The sequence below is a fragment of the Zea mays genome, chromosome 8 (assembly GCF_902167145.1).
Source record: "Zea mays cultivar B73 chromosome 8, Zm-B73-REFERENCE-NAM-5.0, whole genome shotgun sequence".
NCBI lineage: Eukaryota > Viridiplantae > Streptophyta > Magnoliopsida > Poales > Poaceae > Zea > Zea mays.
The window spans coordinates 156,394,499-156,420,329 of record NC_050103.1 but is presented as its reverse complement, the minus strand read 5'-3'; the positions used below and the strand labels follow the sequence as shown (position 1 = coordinate 156,420,329).

Here is a 25,831-nt window from a genome sequence, read left to right as displayed (position 1 = left end):
CTTTTCTCAATCAAACGGGAACAAACTTCTCCGCAAGGACCACCACACAATTGGTGTCTCTTGCCTTGGTTACAATTGAGTTGATCGCAAGAAAGATTGAAAGAAAGCACGATTGCAAAGAGCCAAGCGACAAGAGCGACAAATAACAAACGAATCACTTTTCTCTCTCAAGTCACTAATCACTAATGATCTCTTTTCTCAATTGTGAAACTTGGAGAGATGGAGGCTTTGAATGTGTCTTGGAATGGATTGCTAGCTCTTGTATTGAATGTTGAAGGTTGGAATGCTTGGATGAAGTGAATGGAGGTGGTTGGGGTTGTATTTATAGCCACCAACCACTTCCTAGCCGTTGCTCCATTCTGCCGACCGCGGACGGTCCGCCCGCCTGGTCCGGACGGTCCGCGCCTGTAGATCAACGGCTGAAAACGCAACGGTCAGCAGTAACGGCTATATCAACGGCTATATTGCATTTAATGCGTCGTCAGATGTCAGATAAAGCCAGTCGCGAACGGTCCGGTCGTGCACCCCGGACGGTCCGCGAGGCCGCTATAATTCATTTTTCCGAACCCGTCACCTTCGGGTTTTTTGGTTTCTCACCTACCGGACGGTCCGCGCGAGGGCTCGGACGGTCCTTGCTTTTCCTCCGGACAGTCCATAGTGCAGACTCGGATTTTTGCATTGGTTCTGTCCGAGGGTCATCCTGGTGTTGCGGACGGTCCACCGCAAGGGCCCGGACGGTCCGCGCTTGGTCTATTTTTCCAAAAAGCTTCTCCTGTCCGGAATAATCTACGGTATTCCGGACAGTCGATTTAGTATAGTTGTAGATGAACCTTTGACACCTGTAAAACATATAATCTAGAGCAAACTAGTTAGTCCAATAATTTGTGTTGGGTAATTCAACCATCAAAATTAATTAGGAATTAGGTGTAAGCCTAATTCCCTTTCAATCTCTCCCTTTTTGGTGATTGATGACAACACAAACCAAAGCAAATATAAAAGTGCATATTTGAACTAGTTTGCATGATGTAAGTGCAAAGGTTACTTGGAATTGAGCCAATATAAATTCTTGCATAGATTGTTTCTTTCATTCTTAATATTTTGGACCACACTTGCACCACATGTTTTGTTTTTGCAAACTCTTTTGTAAATCCTTTTCAAAGTTCTTTTGCAAATAGTCAAAGGTAAATGAGTAAGATTTTGCAAAGCATTTTCAAGATTTGAAATTTTCTCCCCCTGTTTCAAATGCTTCTCCTTTGACTAAACAAAACTCTCCCAAAATGAGATCCTCCTCTTAGTGTTCAAGAGGGTTTTGATATATCATTTTTGAAATACTACTTTCTCCTCCTTTTGAACACAATAGGAAATCAATTGATAATATTCTTGGAAAACACGAAGTTTTTGAAATTGGTGGTGGTGCGGTCCTTTTGCTTTGGGCTCTTACTTTCTCCCCCTTTGGCATGAATCGCCAAAAACGGAATCATTAGAGCCCTCAAAGTGCTTTGTTCCTCTTTGGTCATAAATAAATGAGTTAAAATTATACCAAAGACGAAGTCCTTTTGCTTGGTGCTCATGCTTTCTCCCCCAAGCATGGAGAGTGACTTGGAGTGACGGCGAAGGATGAGTTACGGAGTGGAAGCCTTTGTCTCCGCCGAAGACTCCAATTCCCTTTCAATATTCCTATGACTTGGTTTGAAATTCACTTGAAAACACATTAGTCATAGCAAAAAGAGATATGATCAAAGGTATACAAATGAGCTATGTGTGCAAATCAACAAAAGAAGTTCCTAGAATCAAGAATATTTAGCTCATGCCTAAGTTTGTTAAAAGTTTGTTCATCAAGTGGCTTGGTAAAGATATCGGCTAATTGATCTTTAGTGTTAATATATGAAATCTCGATATCTCCCTTTTGTTGGTGATCCCTTAAAAAGTGATACCGAATGACTATGTGTTTAGTGCGGCTATGCTCGACGGGATTATCCGCCATCTTGATTGCACTCTCATTATCACAAAGCAAGGGGACTTTGGTTAATTTGTAACCGTAGTCCCGCAGGGTTTGCCTCATCCAAAGTAATTGCGCGCAACAATGGCCTGCGGCAATATACTCGGCTTCGGCGGTGGAAAGAGCGACCGAATTTTGCTTCTTTGAAGCCCAAGACACCAAGGATCTTCCCAAGAACTGGCAAGTCCCCGATGTGCTCTTCCTATTGATTTTGCACCCCGCCCAATCGGCATCCGAATAACCAATCAAATCAAATGTGGATCCCCTAGGATACCAAAGCCCAAACTTAGGAGTATATGCCAAATATCTCAAGATTCGTTTTACGGCCGTAAGGTGAGCTTCCTTAGGGTCGGCTTGGAATCTTGCACACATGCATACGGAAAGCATAATATCCGGTCGAGATGCACATAAATAGAGTAAAGAACCTATCATCGACCGGTATACCTTTTGATCCACGGACTTACCTCCCATGTCGAGGTCGAGATGCCCATTAGTTCCCATGGGTGTCTTGATGGGTTTGGCATCCTTCATTCCAAACTTGCTTAGAATATCTTGAGTGTACTTTGTTTGGCTTAGGAAGGTGCCTTCTTGGAGTTGCTTCACTTGAAATCCTAAGAAATACTTCAACTCACCCATCATAGACATCTCGAACTTTTGTGTCATGATCCTACTAAATTCTTCACATGTAGATTCGTTAGTTGACCCAAATATAATATCATCAACATAAATTTGGCATACAAACAAATCATTCTCAAGTGTTTTGGTAAAGAGCGTAGGATCGGCCTTTCCGACTTTGAATCCATTTGCAATAAGAAAATCTCTAAGGCATTCATACCATGCTCTTGGGGCTTGCTTGAGCCCATAAAGCGCCTTAGAGAGCTTATAGACATGGTTAGGATGCTCACTGTCTTCAAAGCCGGGAGGTTGCTCAACATAGACCTCTTCCTTGATTGGTCCATTGAGGAAAGCACTTTTCACGTCCATTTGATAAAGCTTAAAGCCATGGTAAGTAGCATAGGCCAATAAAATGCGAATTGACTCAAGCCTAGCTACGGGTGCATAGGTTTCACCGAAATCCAAACCTTCGACTTGGGAGTATCCCTTGGCCACAAGTCGAGCTTTGTTCCTTGTCTCCACACCATGCTCATCTTGCTTGTTGCGGAAGACCCATTTGGTTCCTACAACATTTTGATTAGGACGTGGAACTAAATGCCATACCTCATTCCTAGTGAAGTTGTTGAGCTCCTCTTGCATCGCCACCACCCAATCCGAATCTTGGAGTGCTTCCTCTACCCTGTGTGGCTCAATAGAGGAAACAAAAGAGTAATGCTCACAAAAATGTGCAACACGAGATCTAGTAGTTACCCCCTTATGAATGTCGCCGAGGATGGTGTCGACGGGGTGATCTCGTTGGATTGCTTGGTGGACTCTTGGGTGTGGCGGTCTTTGTTCCTCATCCTCCTTATCTTCTTCATTTGCATCTCCCCCTTGATCATTGCCATCATCTTGAGGTGGCTCATTTGCTTGATCTTCTTCTTCATCAACTTGAGCTTCATCCTCATTTTGAGTCGGTGGAGATGCTTGCGTGGAGGAGAACGGTTGATCTTGTGCATTTGGAGACTCTTCGGATTCCTTAGGACACACATCCCCAATGGACATGTTCCTTAGCGCGACGCATGGAGCCTCTTCAATACCTATCTCATCAAGATCAACTTGCTCTACTTGAGAGCCGTTAGTCTCATCAAACACAACGTCACAAGAAACTTCAACTTGTCCGGAGGACTTGTTAAAGACTCTATATGCCCTTGTGTTTGAATCATATCCTAGTAAAAAGCCTTCTACAGTCTTAGGAGCAAATTTAGATTTTCTACCTCTTTTAACAAGAATAAAGCATTTGCTACCAAAGACTCTAAAATATGAAATGTTGGGCTTTTTACCAGTTAGGAGCTCATACGATGTCTTCTTGAGGATTCGGTGAAGATATAATCGGTTGATGGCGTAGCAGGCGGTGTTGACCGCCTCGGCCCAAAACCGATCCGAAGTCTTGTACTCATCAAGCATGGTCCTTGCCATGTCCAATAGAGTTCGATTCTTCCTCTCCACTACACCATTTTGTTGTGGCGTGTAGGGAGAAGAGAACTCATGCTTGATGCCCTCCTCCTCAAGAAAGCCTTCGATTTGAGAGTTCTTGAACTCAGTCCCGTTGTCGCTTCTAATTTTCTTGATCCTTAAGCTGAACTCATTTTGAGCCCGTCTCAAGAATCCCTTTAAGGTCTCTTGGGTTTGAGATTTTTCCTGCAAAAAGAATACCCAAGTGAAGCGAGAATAATCATCCACAATAACTAGACAGTACTTACTTCCGCCGATGCTTATATAAGCAATCGGGCCGAATAGGTCCATGTGTAGGAGCTCTAGTGGCCTGTCGGTCGTCATGATGTTCTTGTGTGGATGATGGGCTCCAACTTGCTTCCCTGCCTGGCATGCGCTACAAATCCTGTCTTTCTCAAAATGAACATTTGTTAATCCTAAAATGTGTTCTCCCTTTAGAAGCTTATGAAGATTCTTCATCCCAACGTGGGCTAGTCGGCGGTGCCAGAGCCAACCCATGTTAGTCTTAGCAATTAAGCATGTGTCGAGTTCAGCCCTATTAAAATCCACTAAGTATAGCTGACCTTCTAACACACCCTTAAATGCTATTGAATCATCACTTCTTCTAAAGACAGTGACACCTACATCAGTAAAGAGACAGTTGTAACCCATTTGACATAATTGCGAAACGGACAGCAAGTTGTAATCTAATGAATCAACAAGAAAAACATTAGAAATGGAATGGTCAGGGGATATAGCTATTTTACCAAGACCTTTGACCAAACCTTGATTTCCATCCCCGAATGTGATAGCTCGTTGGGGATCTTGGTTTTTCTCATAGGAGGAGAACATTTTCTTCTCCCCTGTCATGTGGTTTGTGTACCCGCTGTCGATGATCCAACTTGAGCCTCCGGATGCATAAACCTACAAAATAAGTTTAGTTCTTGACTTTAGGTACCCAAATGGTTTTGGGTCCTTTGGCATTAGATACAAGAACTTTGGGTACCCAAACACAAGTCTTTGACCCCTTGTGCTTGCCCCCAACATATTTGGCAACTACTTTGCCGGATTTGTTAGTCAACACATAAGATGCATCAAAAGTTTTAAAAAAGATGTCATGATCATTTGATGCACTAGGAGTTTTCTTCTTAGGCAACTTAGCACGGGTTGGTTGCCTATAGCTAGATGTCTCACCCTTATACATAAAAGCATGATTAGGGCCAGAGTGAGACTTTCTAGAGTGAATTCTCCTAATTTTGTCCTCAGGATAACCGGCAGGGTATAAAATGTAACCCTCGTTATCCTGAGGCATGGGAGCCTTGCCCTTAACAAAGTTAGACAATCTTTTAGGAGGGGCATTAAGTTTAACATTGTCTCCCCTTTGGAAGCCAATGCCATCCTTGATGCCAGGGCGTCTCCCACTATAGAGCATACTTCTAGCAAATTTAAATTTTTCATTTTCTAAGTTATGCTCGGCAATTTTAGCATCTAATTTTGCTATATGATCATTTTGCTGTTTAATTAAAGTCATGTGATCATGAATAGCATTGATATCAACATCTCTACATCTAGTACAAATAGAAGTGTGCTCAACGGTAGGTGTAGAGGGTTTGCAAGATTTTAGTTCAACAACCTTAGCATGCAACATATCATTCTTAGTTCTAAGGTCGGAAATAGTAGCATTGCAAACATCAAAATCTTTAGCCTTAGCAAGCAATTTTTCATTTTCATTTCTAAGACTAGCAAGTGAAATGTTCAATTCTTTAATCCTAGCAAGCAAATCAACATTATCATCTCTAGGATTGGAAGTTGAAACAATACAAACATGAGAATCAACCTTAGCTAACAAATTAGCATTTTCATTCCTAAGGTTGTCTATTGTCTCATGGCAAGTGCTTAGCTCACTAGATAATTTTTCACAATTCTCAATTTCTAGAGCGTAAGCATTGTTAACCTTAACATGCTTTTTATTTTCCTTGATTAGGAAGTCCTCTTGGGAGTCCAAGAGATCATCCTTTTCATGAATGGCACTAATCAATTCATTAAGTTTCTCTTTTTGTTGCATGTTTAAGTTGGCAAAAAGAGTGCGCAAGTTATCTTCCTCATCACTAGCATTTTCATCACTAGAGGATTCATATCTAGTGGAGGATTTAGATTTAACCTTCTTTTTGCCGTCCTTTGCCATGAGGCACTTGCGGCCGACGTTGGGGAAGAGAAGTCCCTTGGTGACGACGACGTTGGCAGCGTCCTCGTCGTCGGAGGAGTCGGTGGAGCTCTCGTCCGAGTCCCACTCGCGGCACACGTGGGCATCGCCGCCCCTCTTCTTGTGGTACCTCTTCTTTTCTCTCCTCTTGCCCTTCTTGTCGTTATCCCTGTCACTGTCACTTGACAATGGACATTTAGCAATAAAGTGACCGGGCTTACCACATTTGTAGCAAACCTTCTTGGAACTGGATTTGTAATCCTTCCCCTTCCGTTGCTTGAGGATTTGGCGAAAGCTTTTGATGATCAAAGCCATCTCCTCATTGTCGAGCTTTGAAGCGTCGATAGGTTGTCTACTTGGTGTAGACTCCTCCTCCTTCTCCTCCGTCGCCTTGAAAGCCACCGGTTGTGCTTCGGACGTGGAGGGATCATCAAGCTCGTTGATCTTCTTTGAGCCCTTGATCATACATTCAAAGCTCACAAAATTCCCGATTACTTCCTCGGGAGTCATTAGTGTATATCTTGGGTTGCCACGTATTAATTGAACTTGAGTAGGGTTAAGGAAAATAAGAGATCTTAGAATAACCTTAACCACCTCGTGGTCATCCCACTTTTTGCTCCCGAGGTTGCGCACTTGGTTCACCAAGGTTTTGAGCCGGTTGTACATATCTTGTGGCTCTTCCCCTTGGCGAAGACGGAAGCGACCAAGCTCCCCCTCGATCGTTTCCCGCTTGGTGATTGAAAGGGAATTAGGCTTACACCTAGTCCCTAATTAATTTTGGTGGTTGAATTGACCAACACAAATAATTGGACTAACTAGTTTGCCCAAGTGTATAGATTATGCAGGTGTAAAAGGTTCACACTCAGCCAATAAAAAGACCAAGTTTTGGATTCAACAAAGGAGCAAAGGGGCAACCGAAGGCACCCCTGGTCTGGCGCACCGGACTGTCCGGTGTGCCACCGGACATGTCCGGTGCACCAGGGGGACTCAGACTCAAACTCGTCACCTTCGGGAATTCCCAGAGGCGACTCGGCTATAATTCACCGGACTGTCCGGTGTGCACCGGACAGTGTCCGGTGCGCCAAGAGAGGTCGGCCTCAGGAACTCGCCAGCTTCGGGAAACTCCAACGGCTAGTCCACTATAATTCACCGGACTGTCCGGTGTGCACCGGACTGTCCGGTGTAACTCCGGAGCAACGGCTATCTCCGCGCCAACGGCTCTCTGCAGAGCAATAAATGCGCGCGCAGCGCGCACAGGAGTCAGAATCGCCCATGCTGGCACACCGGACAGCAAACAGTACATGTCCGGTGTGCACCGGACACCCAGGCGGGCCCACAAGTCAGAAGTTCCAACGGTCAGAATCCAACGGCAATGATGACGTGGCAGGGGGCACCGGACTGTCCGGTGTGCACCGGACTGTCCGGTGCGCCATCGAACAGACAGCCCAGCCAACGGTCAAGTTTGGTGGTTGGGGCTATAAATACCCCAACCACCCCACCATTCATGGCATCCAAGTTTCCCACTTCTCAACCACTTACAAGAGCTAGGCATTCAATTCTAGACACATTCAAAGAGATCAAATCCTCTCCAATTCCACAAAACCCTAGTGACTAGTGAGAGTGATTTGCCGTGTTCATTTGAGCTCTTGCGCTTGGATTGCTTCTTTTCTTTCTCACTTGTTCTTGTGATCAAAACTCCATTGTAATCAAGGCAAGAGGCACCAATTGTGTGGTGGCCCTTGCGGGGAAGTTTTGTTCCCGGGTTTGATTTGAAAAGAGAAGCTCACTCGGTCCGAGGGACCGTTTGAGAGAAGGAAGGGTTGAAAGAGACCCGGCCTTTGTGGCCTCCTCAACGGGGAGTAGGTTTGAAAGAACCGAACCTCGGTAAAACAAATCCGCGTGTCACACACTTCATTATTCGCTTGCGATTTGTTTTGCGCCCTCTCTCGCGGACTCTTTTATATTTCTAACGCTAACCCGGCTTGTAGTTGTGTTTATATTTGTAAATTTCAGTTTCGCCCTATTCACCCCCCCCTCTAGGCGACTATCAATTGGTATCAGAGCCCGGTGCTTCATTAGAGCCTAACCGCTCGAAGTGATGTCGGGAGATCACACCAAGAAGGAGATGGAGACCAGCGAAAAGCCCACTACAAGCCACGGGAGCACTTCATCGGAAGAGTCCCGCACCAAGAGGAAGGAGAAGAAGAAGGACTCCTCCAAACGGAAGGAGAAAAAGTCTTCCTCTTCTCACCACAAAGAGAAGAAGGAAAAATCTTCTTCCCACAAGCCGCATCGGAAAGGCGACAAGCACAAGAGGATGAGGAAAGTGGTCTACTACGAGACCGACACTTCATCAACATCGACCTCCGACTCCGATGCGCCCTCCGTCACTTCTAAGCGCCAAGAGCGCAAGAAGTATAGTAAGATCCCCCTACACTACGCTCGCATTTCCAAACATACACCTTTACTTTCCGTCCCATTAGGCAAACCACCAACTTTTGATGGTGAAGATTACGCTAGGTGGAGCGATCTAATGCGATTTCATCTAACCTCGCTCCACAAAAGTATATGGGATGTTGTTGAGTTTGGTGCACAGGTACCGTCGGTAGGGGATGAGGACTATGATGAGGATGAGGTGGCCCAAATCGAGCACTTCAACTCTCAAGCAACAACAATACTCCTCGCCTCTCTAAGTAGAGAGGAGTATAACAAAGTACAAGGGTTGAAGAGCGCTAAGGAGATTTGGGATGTGCTCAAAACCGCGCACGAGGGAGACGAGCTCACCAAGATCACCAAGCGGGAAACGATCGAGGGGGAGCTCGGTCGGTTCCGGCTTCGCAAAGGGGAGGAGCCACAACACATGTACAACCGGCTCAAGACCTTGGTGAATCAAGTGCGCAACCTCGGGAGCGTAAAGTGGGATGACCACGAGATGGTTAAGGTTATTCTAAGATCTCTTATTTTCCTTAACCCTACTCAAGTTCAATTAATCCGTGGTAATCCTAGATATACTAAAATGACCCCCGAGGAAGTTATCGGGAATTTTGTGAGTTTTGAGTGCATGATCGAAGGCTCGAGGAAGATCAACGAGCTTGATGATGCCACCACATCCGAAGCTCAACCCGTTGCATTCAAAGCAACTGAGGAGAGGAAGGAGGAGGCTACACCAAGTCGACAACCAATAGACGCCTCCAAGCTCGACAATGAGGAAATGGCACTCGTCATCAAGAGCTTCCGCCAAATCCTCAAGCAAAGGAGAGGGAAAGACTACAAGTCCCGCTCCAAGAAGGTTTGCTACAAGTGTGGTAAGCCCGGTCACTTTATAGCTAAATGTCCATTGTCAAGTGACAGTGACAGGGATAACGACAAGAAGGGCAAGAGGAGAGAAAAGAAGAAGTACTACAAAAAGAAGGGCGGCGATGCCCATGTTTGTCGGGAATGGGATTACCGATGAAAGCTCAAGCGACTCCTCCGACGACGAGGACGCCGCCAACATCGCCGTCACCAAGGGACTCCTCTTCCCCAACGTCGGCCACAAGTGCCTCATGGCAAAGGACGGCAAACGGAAAAAGGTTAAATCTAACTCCTCCACTAAATATGAATCTTCTAGTGATGATAATGCTAGTGATGAGGAGGATAATTTGCGTTCCCTTTTTGCTAACCTTAACATAGCTCAAAAGGAAAAATTAAATGAATTAGTTAGTGCTATTCATGAAAAGGATGACCTTTTGGATTCCCAAGAGGATTGTCTAATTAAAGAAAACAAGAAACATGTTAAGGTTAAAAATGCTTATGCTCTAGAAATTGAGAAATGTGAAAAATTATCTAGTGAGCTAAGCACTTGCCGTGAGATGATTGACAACCTTAGACATGAAAATGCTAGTTTAAATGCTAAGGTTGATTCACATGTTTGTAATGTTTCAATTCCCAATCCTAGAGATAATAATGATGATTTGCTTGCTAGGATTGAAGAATTAAACATTTCTCTTGCTAGCCTTAGATTAGAGAATGAAAATTTGATTGCTAAGGCTAAAGATTTTGATGTTTGCAAAGTTACAATTGCCGATCTTAGAGATAAAAATGATATTCTTCATGCTAAGATTGTTGAACTTAATTCTTGCAAACCCTCTACATCTATTGTTGAGCATGTATCTATTTGTACTAGATGTAGAGATGTTGATATTAATGCTATTCATGATCATATGGCTTTAATTAAACAACAAAATGATCATATAGCAAAACTAGATGCTAAAATTGCCGAGCACAACTTGGAAAATGAAAAATTTAAATTTGCTCGTAGCATGCTTTATAATGGGAGACGCCCGGGCATTAAGGATGGCATTGGCTTCCAAAGGGGAGACAATGTCAAAATTAGTGCCCCTCCTAAGAGATTGTCCAACTTTGTTAAGGGCAAGGCTCCCATGCCTCAGGATAACGAGGGTTACATTTTATACCCTGCCGGTTATCCCGAGAGCAAAATTAGGAGAATTCATTCTAGGAAGTCTCACTCTGGCCCTAATCATGCTTTCATGTATAAGGGTGAGACATCTAGCTCTAGGCAACCAACCCATGCTAAATTGCCTAGAAAGAAAACTCCTAGTGCATCAAATGATCATAACATTTCATTTAAAACTTTTGATGCATCTTATGTGTTGACTAACAAATCCGGCAAAGTAGTTGCCAAATATGTTGGGGGCAAGCACAAGGGCTCCAAGACTTGTGTTTGGGTACCCAAAGTTCTTGTGTCTAATGCCAAAGGACCCAAAACCATTTGGGTACCTAAAGTCAAGAACTAAAATTGTGTTGTAGGTTTATGCATCCGGGGGCTCAAGTTGGATACTCGACAGCGGGTGCACAAATCACATGACTGGGGAGAAAAAGATGTTCTCCTCATATGAGAAAAACCAAGATCCCCAAAGAACGATCACATTCGGGGATGGAAATCAAGGTTTGGTCAAAGGTTTGGGTAAAATTGCTATATCTCCTGACCATTCCATTTCCAATGTTTTTCTTGTTGATTCTTTAGATTACAACTTGCTTTCTGTATCTCAATTATGTCAAATGGGCTACAACTGTCTATTCACTGATATAGGTGTCACTGTCTTTAGAAGAAGTGATGATTCAATAGCATTTAAGGGAGTATTAGAGGGTCAGCTATACTTGGTAGATTTTGATAGAGCTGAACTCGACACTTGCTTAATTGCTAAGACTAACATGGGTTGGCTCTGGCACCGCCGACTAGCCCATGTTGGGATGAAGAATCTTCACAAGCTTCTAAAGGGAGAACACATTTTAGGATTAACAAATGTTCATTTTGAGAAAGACAGGATTTGTAGCGCATGCCAAGCAGGGAAGCAAGTTGGCACTCATCATCCACACAAGAACATAATGACGACCGACAGGCCACTGGAGCTCCTACACATGGATCTATTCGGCCCGATCGCTTACATAAGCATCGGCGGGAGTAAGTACTGTCTAGTTATTGTGGATGATTATTCTCGCTTCACTTGGGTATTCTTTTTACAGGAAAAATCTCAAACCCAAGAGACCTTAAAGGGATTCTTGAGACGGGCTCAAAATGAGTTCGCCTTAAGGATCAAGAAAATAAGAAGCGACAACGGAACGGAGTTCAAGAACTCTCAAATAGAAGGCTTCCTTGAGGAGGAGGGCATCAAGCATGAGTTCTCTTCTCCCTACACACCTCAACAAAATGGTGTAGTGGAGAGAAAGAATAGAACTCTATTGGACATGGCAAGAACCATGCTTGATGAATACAAGACTTCGGATCGGTTTTGGGCCGAGGCGGTCAACACCGCTTGCTACGCCATCAACCGGTTATATCTACACCGAATCCTCAAGAAGACATCATACGAACTCCTAACCGGTAAAAAGCCCAACATTTCATATTTTAGAGTCTTTGGTAGCAAATGCTTTATTCTTGTTAAAAGAGGTAGAAAATCTAAATTTGCTCCTAAGACTGTAGAAGGCTTTTTACTTGGTTATGACTCAAACACAAGGGCATATAGGGTCTTTAACAAGTCCACTGGACTAGTTGAAGTCTCATGTGACGTTGTGTTTGATGAAACTAACGGCTCTCAAGTAGAGCAAGTTGATCTTGATGAGATAGGTGAAGAACAGGCTCCATGCATAGCGCTAAGGAACATGTCCATTGGGGATGTATGTCCTAAGGAATCCAAAGAGCCTCCACATGCACAAGATCAACCATCCTCCTCCACGCTAGCATCTCCACCAACTCAAATTGAGAATGAAGCTCAAGTTGATGAAGTAGAAGATCAAGCAAATGAGCCACCTCAAGATGACGGCAATGATCAAGGGGGAGATGCAAATGATCAAGACAAGGAGGATGAAGAGCAAAGACCGCCACACCCAAGAGTCCACCAAGCAATACAACGAGATCACCCCGTCGACACCATCCTCGGCGACATTCATAAGGGGGTAACTACTAGATCTCGGGTTGCTCATTTTTGTGAACATTACTCTTTTGTTTCCTCTATTGAGCCACACAGGGTAGAGGAAGCTCTCCAAGATTCGGATTGGGTGGTGGCAATGCAAGAGGAGCTCAACAACTTCACTAGAAATGAGGTATGGCATTTAGTTCCATGTCCTAACCAAAATGTTGTAGGAACCAAGTGGGTCTTCCGCAACAAGCAAGATGAGCATGGTGTGGGGACAAGGAACAAAGCTCGACTTGTGGCCAAGGGATACTCCCAAGTCGAAGGTTTGGATTTTGGTGAAACCTATGCACCCGTAGCTAGGCTTGAGTCAATTCGCATATTATTAGCCTATGCTACTTACCATGGCTTTAAGCTTTATCAAATGGACGTGAAAAGTGCCTTCCTCAATGGACCAATCAAGGAAGAGGTCTATGTTGAGCAACCTCCTGGCTTTGAAGACAGTAAGTATCCTAATCATGTCTATAAGCTCTCTAAGGCGCTTTATGGGCTCAAGCAAGCCCCAAGAGCATGGTATGAATGCCTTAGAGATTTTCTTATTGCAAATGGATTCAAAGTCGAAAAAGCCGATCCTACACTCTTTACTAAAACTCTTGAAAATGACTTGTTTGTATGCCAAATTTATGTTGATGATATTATATTTGGGTCCACTAACGAGTCTACATGTGAAGAGTTTAGTAGGATTATGACACAAAAATTCGAGATGTCTATGATGGGGGGTTGAAGTATTTCTTAGGATTCCAAGTAAAGCAACTCCAAGAGGGCACCTTCATTAGCCAAACGAAGTACACTCAAGACATCCTAAGCAAGTTTGGAATGAAGGATGCCAAGCCCATCAAGACACCCATGGGAACCAATGGGCATCTCGACCTCGACACGGGAGGTGAGTCCGTGGATCAAAAGGTATACCGGTCGATGATTGGTTCATTGCTTTATTTGTGTGCATCTCGACCGGACATTATGCTTTCTGTTTGCATGTGTGCAAGATTCCAAGCCGACCCTAAGGAAGCTCACCTTACGGCCGTGAAACGAATCTTGAGATATTTGGCTTATACTCCTAAGTTTGGGCTTTGGTACCCTCGGGGATCCACTTTTGATTTAATTGGTTATTCGGATGCTGATTGGGCAGGGTGTAAGATTAATAGGAAGAGCACATCGGGGACTTGCCAGTTCTTGGGAAGATCCTTGGTGTCTTGGGCTTCAAAGAAGCAAAATTCGGTCGCTCTTTCCACCGCCGAAGCCGAGTACATTGCCGCAGGCCATTGTTGCGCGCAATTGCTTTGGATGAGGCAAACCCTGCGGGACTACGGTTACAAATTAACCAAAGTCCCTTTGCTATGTGACAATGAGAGTGCAATCAAAATGGCCGACAATCCCGTCGAGCACAGCCGCACTAAACACATAGCCATTCGGTATCATTTTCTTCGGGATCACCAACAAAAGGGGGATATCGAGATTTCATACATTAACACTAAAGATCAATTAGCCGATATCTTTACCAAACCACTCGATGAACAATCTTTTACCAGACTTAGGCATGAGCTTAATATTCTTGATTCTAGGAATTTCTTTTGCTAAACTTGCACACATGGCTCATAAATGTACCTTTGATCATGTCTCTTTTATATGCTATGACTAATGTGCTTTCAAGTGTATTTCAAACCAAGTCATAGGTATATTGAAAGGGAGTTGGAGTCTTCGGCGAAGACAAAAAGGTTTCCACTCCGTAACTCAACCTTCGCCGTCGCTACATACCACTCTCCATCCTTGGGGGAGACAGCAAAAGGACTTCGTCTTTGGTATAATCTTAACTCACTTGTTTATGACCAAAGGGGAAGAAACTACTTCGAGGGCTCTAATGATTCCGTTTTTGGCGATTCATGCCAAAAAGGGGGAGAAAGGAGCCCCAAAGCAAATGGACCGCACCACCACCGATTTCAAAAACTTAGTGTTGAATATTTATCAATTGATTTTCCTATTGTGTTCAAAAAGGGGAGAAAGTAGTATTTCAAAATGATATATCAAAACCCTCTTGAACACTAAGAGGAGGATCTCCTTTAGGGGGAGTTTTGTTTAGTCAAAGGAAAAGCATTTGAAACAGGGGGAGAAAATTTCAAAATTTGAAAATGCTTTGCAAAATCCTATTCATTTACCTTTGACCATTTGCAAAAGAACTTTGAAAAGGATTTACAAAAGAGTTTGCAAAAACAAAACATGTGGTGCAAGCGTGGTCCAAAATGTTAAATAAGAAAGAAACAATCCATGCATATCTTGTAAGTATTAATATTGGCTCAATTCCAAGCAACCTTTATACTTACATTATGCAAACTAGTTCAATTATGCACTTCTATATTTGCTTTGGTTTGTGTTGGCATCAATCACCAAAAAGGGGGAGATTGAAAGGGAATTAGGCTTACACCTAGTCCCTAATTAATTTTGGTGGTTGAATTGACCAACACAAATAATTGGACTAACTAGTTTGCCCAAGTGTATAGATTATACAGGTGTAAAAGGTTCACACTCAGCCAATAAAAAGACCAAGTTTTGGATTCAACAAAGGAGCAAAGGGGCAACCGAAGGCACCCCTGGTCTGGCGCACCGGACTGTCCGGTGTGCCACCGGACATGTCCGGTGCACCAGGGGGACTCAGACTCAAACTCGTCACCTTCAGGAATTCCCAGAGGCGACTCGGCTATAATTCACCGGACTGTCCGGTGTGCACCGGACAGTGTCCGGTGCGCCAAGAGAGGTCGGCCTCAGGAACTCGCCAGCTTCGGGAAACTCCAACGGCTAGTCCACTATAATTCACCGGACTGTCTGGTGTGCACCGGACTGTCCGGTGTGCACCGGACTGTCCGGTGTGCACCGGACTGTCCGGTGTAACTCCGGAGCAACGGCTATCTCCGCGCCAACGGCTCTCTGCAGAGCAATAAATGCGCGCGCAGCGCGCACAGGAGTCAGAATCGCCCATGCTGGCACACCGGACAGCAAACAGTATATGTCCGGTGTGCACCGGACACCCAGGCGGGCCCACAAGTCAGAAGTTCCAACGGTCAGAATCCAACGGCAATGATGACGTGGCAGGGGGCACCGGACTGTCCGGTGTGCACCGGACTGTCCGGTGCGCCATCGATCAGACAGCCCAGCCAACGGTCAAGTTTGGTGGTTGGGGCTATAAATACCCCAACCACCCCACCATTCATGGCATCCAAGTTTCCCACTTCTCAACCACTTACAAGAGCTAGGCATTCAATTCTAGACACATTCAAAGAGATCAAATCCTCTCCAATTCCACAAAACCCTAGTGACTAGTGAGAGTGATTTGCCGTGTTCATTTGAGCTCTTGCGCTTGGATTGCTTCTTTTCTTTCTCACTTGTTCTTGTGATCAAAACTCCATTGTAATCAAGGCAAGAGGCACCAATTGTGTGGTGGCCCTTGCGGGGAAGTTTTGTTCCCGGGTTTGATTTGAAAAGAGAAGCTCACTCGGTCCGAGGGACCGTTTGAGAGAAGGAAGGGTTGAAAGAGACCCGGCCTTTGTGGCCTCCTCAACGGGGAGTAGGTTTGAAAGAACCGAATCTCGGTAAAACAAATCCGCGTGTCACACACTTCATTATTCGCTTGCGATTTGTTTTGCGCCCTCTCTCGCGGACTCTTTTATATTTCTAACGCTAACCCGGCTTGTAGTTGTGTTTATATTTGTAAATTTCAGTTTCGCCCTATTCACCCCCCTTCTAGGCGACTATCAATTGGTACCAAATTGGTGTTAAAAAAGCTAATGACCCGCCGCATGTGGAGTAGGTGCCACCGCTGGTTGGTCCTGACTGGTGAGGGCTTTTTTTTACCGAGTCAACGCTGCATTTCTTCTTCTAATGTTGCGTAGTAGTATGAGATTGCCAGATTGGTTATTAAAGCTTCTGTTCGTTGCCTACTATGTGGATTTGAGTGAAGTCTGGGGCTAGCCTAACCTACTCACCGAAGGCTCGGATCTTGAAACTGGAGATCTGGGTCACGGGTGGCCAAAACCAAATTCAAGGCCGAAACGCTTTGACAAACGCGGGATGACGACGGCACACTCGAGGGACTCGACGAAAGTGGGAACATGGGATTACCTTAGGCCAACTCCAGCAACACCTCTGTTTGTGAATTCGACAAAAGCAAGTTGGGCGGGCCTCTGTTTGTTATTTAATACTTGCTGCCGCTACTGGTCTGTAGCTTTCCGGATCAAGAAGCAAGCAAACGCAGCGCCGGAGAAGATGTTCACTCACGTGCCCGTTGGATTAAGTTAATTAGCCCGCGGCTTTGCGTGTACTGGCTGTGGCCTGTGCGGCTCTCGGTCTCGGGGGGCACACCGGACGAAGTAAACGGCAGCAAAGCATATGCGTGGGCGGACGACGCCATCGCCGAGCTGGAACTGGATGGTGATGGACACCGGTCAAACCACCCCACATGCCGCCTGGCTTCCGATCCGTGCCTAATCGTGGACTAACTATCGCTAATACCAGTAGTCAGCAAGTGGTGCACTGGTGGTGCTGAGGGTCGAGCGCAGCAAAAGCAAGCTGCTAGCGTTGGTGGTGGTCAAGTGGTGTTAGAGTCTGTTTGGTTGGGCTGTGGCTGTGAAAAAAAGTTGCTGTGGGCTGTGAGCCGTTGAAAAAGCTGCTGTAGGCCGTAAGCTGTTAAAAAGCTAAAAACCGTTTGATGAAACCACTAAAAGTCGTTAAAAATTCTTCGATATATGTTTTCATAGTTCCATCAGAAAAGCCACTAAAAGCAGGTACAGGGCTGCTTTCAGATTTGCACTACGAGAAAGTCGGCTTTTAGAAAAAGCAGCTTCCTAGATTCAGCCCTTTAGTTGGCTTTTGACTTTTAGGGGGACAAAAGCCAAAGCCAAAAGTCAAACCAAACACACTCTTAGACTCCATCACGTTCACGTACTGGGTATATATAATACGTGCTCGCTAGTTTAATATACGTACGTGGATATGGATGCTTGCGCTCCCACTAGTTACAAGTACCGTTTCAAAAGATACGGAGGATACTCAGTTCCTGCCTGTGCGTATCTGCCAGTCCTCCTTGAGTTGAGTAGCATCCGCTTGCAATTTGCAGCGCGTGCAGATAGATATAAAACATGGGGTTTTTCCCCCAACGACTCTCGAGGTCTTGGGTGCCTTGCATGATCCGCTCAGTGGTACAGTACAGGAGCACTTGAGGTTGAGGGGTCAAAACTATTTGGCGCCAACCCGTTTTGTTATTTGTAGTTGTAGCCACCCTTCAACTATCCTCCAGAGTCAAACAGATCTTCGCAGCTCCAACGCATGCATGCGCAACGCAACGCTGCCGATCGGAATAGTACTACTGCCACTACGACACCTTTGCGCGCTTTGACAGACATGCATCTCATCTCAACAGCTGTCACACTCACAGAGGCCGGCCCTACTCCCTGCTCCTGTTTTTTTTATTAGCAACATACATTTGACCACACCACTGAAATCTCTGCTGCCGCTTATGTCGTCATGAATGAAAAGAAGAAGAAAAGAGAAAAAAAAAACTGAGGACTGGGACCATCTCTCCTGCTCTGTCTCCATGATTGATGCGAAAGGGCCTCTAGCTGAGTTGGTTAGTTGGTCTGAGTAGCACTCCTCAGGTCCTGAGTTCGACTCCCCATGGGAGCGAATTTTAGGCTGTGGTTAAAAAAATCTGGTCAAGTTTTTTGTCTCCATGATTGATCACTGCGTCTTTCGCTGGAAAGGTTAAGGTGACGTGTGCCACAAAGTAGCGTTTGCAGCGACGTACTTCCTCCGTAGCAAGACATAGTTCGTTTTAAAATAAACACGCATTCGGTGATTAACCTATCACATGTCGGCGGGTCAGCTTGCAGGCTTTCGTCCAGTCCCAGTTAACTACGAGTACTGTACTGTTTGGAACAGAGGGAGGGAGGAGGACCAATTTGGTCATGATGCGCAGGTGCCTGAAATTGATCCATTCACATTCAGATCTGCCCCGCTGTGCTGTGTGTGTGTGGAGGGAGAGGGACATGGTTCTGCGGCAATGGCCCCAGTCCCAACGAACCCCATCGCACCGAACGAGTTTTAAATTTGCATTGTTCATCGCCTGAGTCACATGGCAGCCAGCCGGATCACGCCAACGCGGTAATCAGTCGCGCTTCAGTCTTCGGAGGACCAGCAGAAACGTGACCATCATTCAGGAACTGTTATACTACACAATAAGGGATCTGAACAAGATCTTGCTGTACTAAGCGCTACAACGACGTTATATTACATTACAACGGTCCGTGGCTAAATTGATGTTCCTATTAATTCCATCATTATTGGGCTCTCTGGCCAGCTTCCATGGAATCCATTGCTTGGCTCGTGCTCCTCATTTCCACTGCGTCAGGGCTGTACTGAAAGGAACCGTTCTGAACCGAGCTGCGACGGCTCATGTACGTGGGTTGCGCTTGGCTGTCACCCTCTGGCTCAAGAATGTGTCGGAAATATGCGTGCGGCCACAGTCCTGACCATTCAGTAAGGCGGAACTATTAGCATTTAACAATCATTTAAATCCGTTTTCCAAACCAAAAAAAAACACGTGCTCTAAAGTTTCTAGGCTATTCTTATCAGTATTTAGAAATTAAGTAAACCTTCAATACACCCCGGGATACATATCCTCAAGAGTGTATATGTATCTGCGGAGTATCTACGGGGTATCCAATACTGGTATCTGCGGATGTGTTTTCCCATGCAGGTGGTGAGACATGATGGCCTGTTGGCTACACATGGTACTGCACCCAGTCCTATTTTCATGCATGATCCGTGCATAGCATGCCACATCCGGGGGCTCTCTTATACTTAACTGACAGCAGTACTACTAAGGCCATGTTTGGTTTCTTTAGTCTAGCGACTAAAGTTTAGGGGTGTTTGGTTACATGGGCTAATTTTTAGTCCCTGCAATTTAGTCCCCTTTAGTCTCTAATTTACCAAACATAAGGATTAAAGAAGAGACTAAACCAATTTAGTCCCTAGTCTCTTAAGGGGTAGCTAAAGGGGACTAAACCTGATTTTTTCCTCAGCTGCCCTTATCCCTAACCTGATTATACACAGCTACATGCAAATGTACTGAAGCAAACAGGGTTTAGTATACACTGAAGACAATACGTACAGCTCTATACACTGCAGACTCTCAACGGTTACAGGCAAGGGCATTTCAGTCTTTGTGTAGTTTTCAGAATTTAATTAGTCCCTACAACCAAACAGGGTAGGGACTAAAGTTTAGTTCAGGAACTAAAGTTTAATCCTAGGACTAATGAAACCAAACAGGGCCTTAGTCAGGGGACTAAAGTTTAGTCTCTAACATGTTTGATTCTAGGGGCTAAAAATAGTAAGAATATACTAAATGACTCATAAGAAGACTAAAATGACCTTTAACATTCTCCTACTATTAGTACAATTGAACTAAATGAGGGGTAAATGTGGAATTAATATAGTTTAGTCCTTTTTAGCACATATGTGAAGGACTAAAGACTAAATCATTTTAGTCCATATTTTAGTCCTAGTGTTTGGCAAAAAAGAAACTAAATGAGACTATAAACTAGAGACTAATCTTTAGTCCCTCTAACCAAACACCCCCTAAGTTGCGCCTTTGTCAGTCTCTCTATACTCATGTCTCATGACACTGGCACACTGCCAAAGCATGAACATGGTACATGTTAGGCACAAGGGTCCAATCCAGGAGTAGTTAAAATAAAATGGAGAGAAGAAAGGCCCTAGGTACAAGCTTTTCTGCAGGTAGACTAATGTTATGAAGGCTATAACTCTGAATATTTCTGTTTGTAGATAGCAAAGATCCTGATCTAAAGCATTTTAATGCAGGCTAGGAGTAACTTCACAAAGACCCCAATTATTTAGTTAAAAACATTCTTCAGGGATTTAGTCCAGCTGCGGTAGGTTTATATTAAAGGGCATTATACCAATTTTTTTTGATAAAAATGAAACTCTTCCTTTTGTAAAAATTGGGTGATTAGTTCATTGCACAGCATGGCTGCCACCACTCACCGAACCTATGGCACCTCAGAAATTATACATAAACACCGAGTGAGATTATTTATCTTTCAAGTCCAAGCTTGATAGTTTTCACATTACTGAAACAACTTCAAGTAAACCGAGGATAGACACCCCCAACCAAGTATCCACTATAATTTGAGATCAGCAAAGATGACCAGAAGATTAAGCAGAATTTAATCAGGACAGAATTAGAAGCATACCATTTTCATCAGATGGTAGTGGAAAAAACTGCAGGTAGCAAATGGAAGCAACCGTGAACCCTGCACGTTGTAAAAAAAAATACCTTCAACTTTTGAGAATCGTATGTACTATGTACATACATTTCATAGAATAGAAGAACCATATGAACATAACGTTTCCATTTCTTTGTAGTGTCTGTGGAGGGAACGAGAGGGGGTGTGTTATTCAAGACCTACCAAGTAATCCGCCAGTACATACGTCTTGCCAATGATGCCAATAGTCATCAACTCGAGAAACTGCCACTAAGGCTGCAAGAAGCAGAGGGGAAAGGACAATGCAGACTTTTGCAACATGTCCTCTACGATCGAATACTTTGATTTTACCAGCCAAATACCATGAAAGGAACCCAAGGCCAGCAAAAGACCCTAAGATAAACATAAAATCTTTGAGTAATCCACCAACAGTAACAGCTGATTGAAAAGTTTATATTCTAGACTCAAGAGAACAATAACTTTGTGCTACGAAATGTTAATGGACCTCCATGAGATTTTGAAACAGTTAGGAGGTAAAAGTGAACTGAGAACCAGATCGAGGCCACTGTATGGCTAGAGGGAACCAAATGGAGCAGCATTACTACCACCATTGCGAACTAGCATGCCATAGTATTTCAAGGTGGAGCCAAAAGTAGTAAGTACATTGAACAGCCAAGTACTAACAAATGATCTGCTAATATTACTGTTTCTAGGATCAGGACGCACGACACGCGGGTACAAGACAGCATGAAGGGAAGTGCGACATTGGAGACTGATTGTGCCTTGGCAGTAGAGGTAGCCACTAATGCAGAGATGGAGACTGCCAGTCCTAGGGCCCTTGCAAAGTGTGTAAATGTTCGTTTAGCTTTTGTTTTATTCTCTTCTAACAAATATTGATCTTACTATTACCAATTACTGAGTCTTTTTGGAACCCCCATGTTAATTAGACGCACTAGAAAAAGAGATAAATCCTCAAAACTCAAAAAAAAGGAACATCTACCCATCAATTCATAAACTCTAATTATCATTGTCACTAATTGACATTAAATCTATTTTGTTTTATAAATAATTATACATCTCATCATTTTGAAAAATATTAAGTAATCCCTGAAATCTATATCAAAATTATCCACCTCTGCCATTATGAAAAATAACCTAAAGTAACCCTCTAAATCTTCATCTAAATGACTCACCTATGCCTTCATGAGAAATAATCTAGTTCGCATATGAAATAAATTCCTAAATCTGTTGCTAAATTACCTACCTTTGGCATAACCAACTTCTAGAATTGTTAATATAAAAAACAAACAAGGTACACTGCATAATGTGTGCCACTATGCAGACCTCGTGTACATATATGCCAGAAGCGATGAGTATAATTGATTTCCATGTTAACACATGACTCGAGCTAAGGTTTTAACTAAACAAATGTCAAATATGCATAAAGGTGCAACCCAAAGGATAAAAAGTATGAATGGGGCATAGGTTTATCACAATCAGATAAAGATTACAAAGCATTTATATGAGTAATTGATTTAAATACGAGAATAAACAGACACAACAAAGGTAAGCAATTTTTATTAGTTGTAGGTCCTATATTTGTCCACAAACTTGTAACACTTATGTCTATTAAAATTTCATACTATCACTTGCAGCAGCAATATTTTGTGTCAAGCTGACTGCAACTTTTAATCCGTACTCAATGGAAGAGTGAAGGAAGAATGCAGTATTTGACATAAAGGGCTAAAAGGATCACATGGGCAGATAGAAATGGAAAAACCATCAATACATTTGTTTCTTGAGAACTTGATAAACAATATATTGTATACAAAACATATTAAACACCTTGTCCCATACAATTAGCTGATTTAGATCAGAACCTAGAAAAGGAGGCATCAATTATTATATTCACTAAACTGCTGAGGAGGTAGTTAGCACGTCATAAAATAGGACATGTCCCAAACAGTTAGCTCTAATAACATGGGACTAATCCCTATATTTGTAAAGAATAATGTCACTTACATGAAGTATGACCACTTGGAAAGCTTTTATGACCTTCTTTAATAACACTCGCCTGGCCATGGCATATGGCGCCTGTAGTAAAGTTGTTATACTCCTAAAGGCCAAGTAAATTCATAAGATTTCTTATACAATTCAAATGCAATGTAATTGCACAAGGGCTTCAAGTGAGTTATTATCAAGGTTTGACTAAAAGTTAGGAGTTTTACAGGTTTTCCATCAGGGAAGCAACGCCAGAAGAAATCAGGACGTGGTCGCCCAACACCATCCTTTATCGCATCAGTTAAAACAGCAGTAATAAGTACTGAAAATAGGAGACCTGCCAGGACAAGTTAGATTTCAGAATAAGTAATATTGATAAAGTAGAATAGTGAATCTGGCGAGAAAGTGAATGTACCTAGTATGGCATGATGCAGATCATATACATTTCTCTTCTTAAAGTATATCACTGTTATGATAACCATAGGCCCAATGATACCAATTATCTGAACAAGCATGATATTAAGAAAACTTATTTAAGAGGTTCATTGAAATTGACAGGGTAAAACCAAAAGAGAACAGTATGTTACCGGCACAGCCCAAAATGGCACTGTATTGCCCTTCATGGGGTATCTGAGGTCTGTCATCATTTCTGATCCGACGAAGCGATGGAAGGGTTCTATTATATTAAGAACTCCATCCAATACAGCTAAAAGAATTAGCACAATCCAGTCATACATGTGTAGGCGTGCAACTTTGGATCCATGAGAGGATATATAGGGAGTCGGAGGTCCCAGACGAATTGGTGGGGCTGGTGCTGGCATTGCCTCTTGAGTCCTGAAATTGTTAACCGGACAAATTTACGAAATCTACTTATTGAATCGGAAATTCAATACACGATTTGTCGAACCAACTAGACATGTACACTGACAACTGTAAGGATTTCAGTTTCCTCATATCGAAGAGGTATTAAGGACTACAATAAACTAGAGACAAGAGCTAATTGTGCCTTTATATTCTTAGAAACTAGCAGACAAGAGCTAAGGCTTTATTATCGTCTACAAACTTGTGCAACTTTAAGTCATGGAAAATAGTTCTGCAGTATGACTAAATTCTTGTCAGATGTAGTAAGTATATTACTTATGATTTCACCCAAAACCTTCAGAATTATTGAATTCATTAGATACTCCTGAGGCAAGAGGCATGTTCAGGAGCATTAACCAATTAAGAATCTGTGATGGAAGCAGAGCAATAAATCAAAACCAAAATGCGTAGACGTAAGCACATCAAGCAACCGTTCAAACAAGCAAGAGGAGCAGCAGGAAACTAATTATTGGCGACCTAACAACCGAGACAAAGCTATATACCCGGTGGCAGAGACGCTCGCAGGTGCTCGACTGTTTGCCGCCGCCGAGGTCTTGCTGTCTTGTTAATCACGACAACTCGAGATGCGGAAGAGGCGAGAAATGAAGGCCAAGCAAAGAATCGCCCCTTTGGCTCCACGTGCTCCCACTCCTCTTCTCTCGCAGCGCGGCTGCAGTAGTATCAGCACATAAGTACCAGCGTATGGGCAAGCTTGCTTCCTCCGACTCTCCTGCTGTTCTTCCACCTTCTCTTTTCTAGTCTCCTCTTGGCTTGCAATGACTATTAATACCATGCGATGCGAGTGCGCACTGCGCACGCCATGGACGAAACCGTCCAGGCACACCGGCCTCAGAAAGTCACATCTGCCACGAGTCGACGAAGGGTCAGATGAACCCGCCCGCCTGCGCGTCACCGGCTGCGCCGCCGGTTGGAAAATAGCCAATATTCGGGGACGCGGCAGTTGAAGTATGACCGTCTCGTCCGTCGTCCCCATCGAGGGATTACGCGGCTGCCTGGGGAAGGAGGTACCTGACCTGGGAGTTGGCAGTTGGGACCTGGGATGGGACTACGGGAGGAGTCAGGCTGGCAGGAATGAATATGCGTATACCACTGATGTAGTTTTGGCGTCCGCTACTTTGGCCCATGGGCTTCTATCTGGTATTGGGCCGTGGTATGTGTGGTTTGGGTACGCCCTGCTAGACAACGTACTCCCCCGTTACAAAATATAGATACACGTCACATACTACATACTTAAGGGAGTCGATTAATCTCAAACTTAAGTGAATTTATAGAAAATAATATTAATATTTGTATATCCAAATAACTTTATTATTATAATAAAAAATTATTAATTCGTTGATATGTATTTAGTATCATAAGTCAAATATAACTATAAGCTTTGTTGGCTCATCGAAGTATGAGGAGAGAGGAGTGCATTTATTCAAAGACAGAGGTCAGAGTCAGATTGATTGAGTTGACTAGAAATTTTCTCTCGTCTTAGGCGTGGGTTCGAAACTTCGCGTCCGCGGTCTGCGGTCCGCGTCACTGTAAGAGCAACTCCAGTGATTCTCTAAAATACTTCCTAAATCAATAATTTAGGTAGTTAACATGAAAACTATTCTCCAACAGTTCTCTAAATGAACTTTCTAAATTTAACAACTTGTCATCTAACCTCATTTTCTTTCTACATTTGGCAACCATTTAACAACTCACTAAACAAAAATGTTGACTGCATTATATAGTTTTTGTGATTTATTTTTTACGTGGATAAATACAAAACAAAATTACAACCTATATTTAGAGAACTATTGGAAAACTCACATTTTTTTACTCCAATAGCCATTTAGCAACTTCTTAAATCTGTGATTTAGAGAGCTAAAATTTACATAACTATTGGAGTTGCTCTAAGACTGTAACCTTTTTTTTTTTGCAGCTC

At 43.5% G+C, this 25,831-nt stretch overlaps 1 protein-coding gene across 1 annotated transcript; it reads right to left on the bottom strand.

The window, feature by feature from the left end:
- Positions 1 to 18,912: 18,912 nt before the first annotated feature.
- On the bottom strand, positions 18,913 to 24,743 carry LOC100502288 (Lipid phosphate phosphatase 2). Its single transcript, NM_001196765.1, has 8 exons — positions 24,399 to 24,743; positions 23,622 to 23,868; positions 23,450 to 23,537; positions 23,262 to 23,371; positions 23,056 to 23,149; positions 21,238 to 21,426; positions 21,022 to 21,081; positions 18,913 to 19,274 (listed from the first exon to the last, which is right to left on the bottom strand). The coding sequence occupies exons 2-8, from the start codon at positions 23,853 to 23,855 to the stop codon at positions 19,087 to 19,089; spliced, it is 963 nt and encodes a 320-aa protein (NP_001183694.1). The 5' UTR covers positions 23,856 to 23,868; positions 24,399 to 24,743; the 3' UTR covers positions 18,913 to 19,086.
- Positions 24,744 to 25,831: the final 1,088 nt, after the last annotated feature.

Coding starts and splice junctions, on each gene's coding strand:
- LOC100502288 (NM_001196765.1), bottom strand. CDS start 23,855: ATGCCAGCACCAGCCCCACCAATTCGTCTGGGACCTCCGACTCCCTAT. Junction 21,427..23,055: donor TCCAAGTGGTCATACTTCAT/GTAAGTGACATT, acceptor TGTTTATCTTAG/GGTCTTTTGCTGGCCTTGGG. Junction 19,275..21,021: donor ACTACCATCTGATGAAAATG/GTATGCTTCTAA, acceptor CTGAATGGTCAG/GACTGTGGCCGCACGCATAT.